The 4,663-nt window shown below is 33.2% G+C and overlaps 1 protein-coding gene across 1 annotated transcript; it reads left to right on the plus strand.

Annotated features, from left to right (window-relative positions):
• Positions 1-542: 542 nt before the first annotated feature.
• LOC106458604 (innexin inx2-like) lies at positions 543-4,047 on the plus strand. The gene has a single exon (XM_013918128.2). It carries the CDS (start codon positions 648-650, stop codon positions 1,728-1,730), a length of 1,083 nt encoding a protein of 360 aa, XP_013773582.1. The 5' UTR covers positions 543-647; the 3' UTR covers positions 1,731-4,047.
• The last annotated feature ends 616 nt before the right edge of the window (positions 4,048-4,663 follow it).

Consider the following 4,663-nt stretch of genomic DNA (forward strand, 5'->3'; position numbering starts at 1 on the left):
CAGGCTGGTGGAGGAGAATAAGTTGGAATAATGATGCAAAGAGTTTCACTAAAAATAAACTGTTGGGATTTAATAAGGATGAAAAATCGTGGAATCTAAATATATCTAAGCTGATGGTTAAGACGATCGGGAATAACGTGACTACTTACAAGATAAGTACTAGGATATCCACGAATTACTAGTATTATCTTTATATATTCACGAAATTGTAGTAACTTTAAAATCAGATATTGACAAGATCCAGTAGCATCTGATTCTTTAATACATCTAACTTATGCTAGAATCACGATGGATTATAACCAGTTGGCTTTAAAAAATAGAAAGTAATAAGCAAAGGATGGTCCGAAAAGTAACATAAGTCTCTCTTCAAGTACCATAGCAATTACGATTAACTACACTGAACTGCGCAGTATTGCGAAAAAGCCCCATTACTTTATTTATATAGAGCCCTGTATCGAGCATTTTACATGTCTAGCATTGTAGAACGTGATTGGTTAAAAGTATTACTCGGGTCACTTAAACCAAGTGTTATACGGTGCGTAGCTCTTAGTTTAGCTCCAACTTGGATAAGTACGTTTTTAGCTAGCCTGTAAATTTGCTTTGAAAAAATACACTAGAAAGTTTGGAATCTTCTCTGCTTTGCCAACATGGATATTTTAGGAAACCTTAAAGGATTCTTCAAAACTGAATACACTATAATCGACAACAATGTTTTTCGATTACACTACAAGGGCACAATGGTGCTTTTAATTGCCTGCAGTCTTCTTGTGACTGGAAGACAATACATAGGTGATCCAATCGATTGCATTTCTAAAGACGACATACCTCCGAACTTACTGGACACGTTTTGTTGGATACATACGACGTTTAGTGTGGAAGATGCATGGTTCAAAAAAGTCGGAGTGGAAGTTCCTTATCCAGGTGTGGACAGTTATTCCCCAGGAGAAAAAAGAATTTATCATGCCTACTACCAGTGGGTGTGTTTTGTTCTATTTCTACAAGCCGCTTTGTTTTACATTCCTCGCTACTTCTGGAAGGCTATGGAAGGTGGCAGATTGAAAAACCTGATTTTAGGCTTAAACTCTTGTGTTTTATCACAGGGTGCTAAGGATGAGAGTCGCTCGTTACTGGTGGATTATTTAATGGCAAATTTGAACAACCATAACTTCTATTTCATCAGCTACGTCCTAGCCGAGGCCATGAACTTTGCCAACGTGGTTGGTCAGATGTTCTTAATGGACACTTTTCTTCAAGGAGAGTTTTCTACTTATGGTTCCAAAGTTATTCAGTTCACCGAGTGGGACTGGTCAGTTCGATACGATCCAATGATCAAAGTGTTTCCTCGACTGACCAAGTGTACCTTCCACAAATATGGTTCCTCCGGTGATGTCCAGCGTCACGACGCCATGTGCATCCTTCCCATCAATATAATAAATGAGAAAATATATGTTTTCCTCTGGTTCTGGTTCGTTATACTAGCTGTCATGTCTGGCTTAGTTTTGATTTACCGAGCAGCCATCATATTCGTACCGAAACTTAGGATCACCATTTTGAAGTCTCGCTGTCGCCTAGCCAACCAAGATTATCTTGAATCTGTTATTGAGAAGTGTAGGCTAGGAGACTGGCTAATTCTTGATTTTCTGTGCAAGAACATCGACCCTCTAAACTTCCGAGATGTTATTGCGGATTTCGCAAGGAAACTAGAAGGAAAAGATTTCGACAAAGCTTGAATCCTTACTAACTGGTAGATTTATTGTTTTCCTGCGCTAACTTCTAAACATAATTTTAGCTACATGTACGCCACTGCCTTCAAGCTCGTGCAATGTAGCAACTCTTCCATGACGTTTAATGAGATTTAATATTTCAACCCTTTCATTTTCTTTTTTGTCTATTTTATGTATTTAATTTGTTTAAGAAATATTGGAGCTACAATCCGTTATCAAACAAAGCTAAAATAGAACTACAGACGCTACAGAACCAAATTGCCCACCAGTGGCACAGCGGTATATTTGCGGACTTACAACGCTAGAATCCGGATTTCGATACCCGTGACGGGCAGAGCACAGATAGCGCATTGTTTAGCTTTGTGCTTAATTACAAACAAGCAAACAGAACCAATTTTTAGCCAAGTTCTTGTTAGTATATTATTAACCTATCAGTATATTATGGTCGGAAATGTTAACAGTAAGGATAACTAATTAATGAAAATTAGCTACATTCATTACCAAGTTCAGTTTTAGTTTCACTCTGACTAGGTAGTTTGTTCTGATCGGAATTTATATTAATAATGTTTGGGTGTTTTTTAACTCAACTGCTTTTTAACTTTTAACGGGCAGCGGCAACTGTATCATCATGTTCATTAATTGTTTTTTGTTTTTTTTTACTTTAACTGGCAGCGGTAACAGTATCATCGGGTTCATTAGCTTTGTTTGACAAACGACTTGTAGCTTATTTCATATTAAATTACTTTTGGTGTATTTTTTGTAAGGTTTTGTTTTTGATACGATTCAAAATACTGTCAGTGAAAAGATAAAAGATTAGCTGCTATGGCTTAAGATAGGAGCGATAAGTTCTTGTGTTGGATTTTCATATTTTTGATTTGTTTATCGCGACATGACTCGCCCTACTTTTTTACAGTTTAGTCGAGGATGCAGCTAACAGATACAGAGTAGTGTGATTTTTCAAACAAACTTTCTTGGTAAGCAACTGATTATATTGACTTTTAGTAAAACCCAATTCGAGCTATGAACATTCGCAATGAGCTTGCTTTCTGTTTCACTATTTAAAAATTGTTTAATATATCAACGTTTATTCTATATCAAGTTTGAAATGTCTATTTCTTGAAAGGAACAGTATTTTCCCAACGATATATCGAAAGTTCTATTTCAGTAAACATTTTTGTGAAGAAATGTGTTGAATATATGAAGCAAATATCACATCGTCTTATTGTATGTTCGTTTTTCAGCCTCTGTATCTTTGTTACTACGTAGATTAAGTTGCCTTTTGTGGTTTTAGTATGTAAGACCAAGATAATACTCTTATTTTATTCCTTAGCAGCTGAATTTTTGTGACTACAGATCGAGAGCATTTACAATACTATAATTTACCAGTATTTAATCGGAGTTGGGACCAAATAATTCTACGGTATTTTTGTGTGAAAGTGCTACGCAAGACGTTTCGAATACTTTCAAATATTCCATTTCAGTATTTTATAGCAGCGGTGTAGGATTTTTGAATTATAAACCAGTTGCCATGATCACAGCTAAATAATTTGTGAAATTCTTTTATCATAAATCAATTAAGATGAAATGCAAATAATGTGCCTCGTGAGATGTCATTAGATTTATATATATTAGATAATGTAGATCAAATTTAATGTTTTATGATAGTCTCTTTTTATATGAGTATAGTGTGGGACCAGATTACGATATCTTTCACAGCAATGAGTGAAATGTACATGTCAATTATATTTTCCATACCGAAACCCTTTTTATGTCGAATACATGAATTGTTATCATTTAAAAAATATTTTGTGAAAATAATTTTTAATAATTTGTTTGTTATTTTTCGTGTGCTAATTAATCGCTGTCTTACCGATCTCCTTATAATTAGTAAGTTCGAATTTATCAAATAGCTTCTATATATGAAGACAGTTTTCAGCAAAACTAATTTAACCACCTGTTTGTCAAAATCGGACTTTTTGGCTTATCGCTCACGTCTGTGGTATGTATAAAAATAAACTTTGACTAATGAACGTAACTAAACCAAAATGAAGTATCTTGTTTAAACTATACCAGAAGTGAAGCTACTATCACTTATTTTTTTATTTAAAGTGTTTAGTTAATTGATTCTGATTTAGTAGAAGGTGCAATTGTGTCAATCCACTTAAGCATTGTCTCTGACATCAAGAGCTACAAGAAATAAATGTTCTCAATGCTATTTTCACATACCTAATAGGTTACAGTGGACCACCTGGGAAAATGTTCTGGTTTTTGAAAAGTATATTTTGTATGGATATTTTTATAACGAATAAACTTTTATTCAGTATTTTGTCTAGCTGTGACTCATTTAAAGGAAATATCAGTTTATTTATGAATTATTTATAGGAAATATCAAGTTTATTTATGAATTATTTATAGTTTAGGTTACATGAGCAGCATTAGTAAAAAAAGGTTAAAAACTCAATTGAAGTTAGGGGAAAGTTTGAAAGCAGTATTTAATCACTTGAAAACTTAATTCTTGTGTATTAAGTAAAATTTGACAGTTTCAGCTTTTCATATTTATTTGCACTCTTATTAAGAAAGTATCTTTAAAATCGCAATGTCTTAGCAATGAAAGTGTAATTAAAATAATTATTAAACGTATCTTAGGTGATTCATTCCTAACAAATATTTCGAATGGCAAATCTGTTTTGCCTATTATATAAGTAAATAAAAAAAATAAATTACTTTTAATTCCTCACCATATAGTTTTGAAACTAACAGAGAGCAAGGTACCATTGTTGGAAAGTGAACTATATATATATATATATATAATTATATTTAAAAGTAATACTCTGGCAAAAGATGTAATATTAATGATTAGTAAGGAACCTACTGAACTGAATAATTATTTTAAAAACATATAAATCAATAACAGGAACTTTCACATTGGGAAGTTCTGA

This window comes from Limulus polyphemus, unplaced genomic scaffold (assembly GCF_000517525.1).
Source record: "Limulus polyphemus unplaced genomic scaffold, Limulus_polyphemus-2.1.2 Scaffold491, whole genome shotgun sequence".
NCBI classification, from domain to species: domain Eukaryota; kingdom Metazoa; phylum Arthropoda; class Merostomata; order Xiphosura; family Limulidae; genus Limulus; species Limulus polyphemus.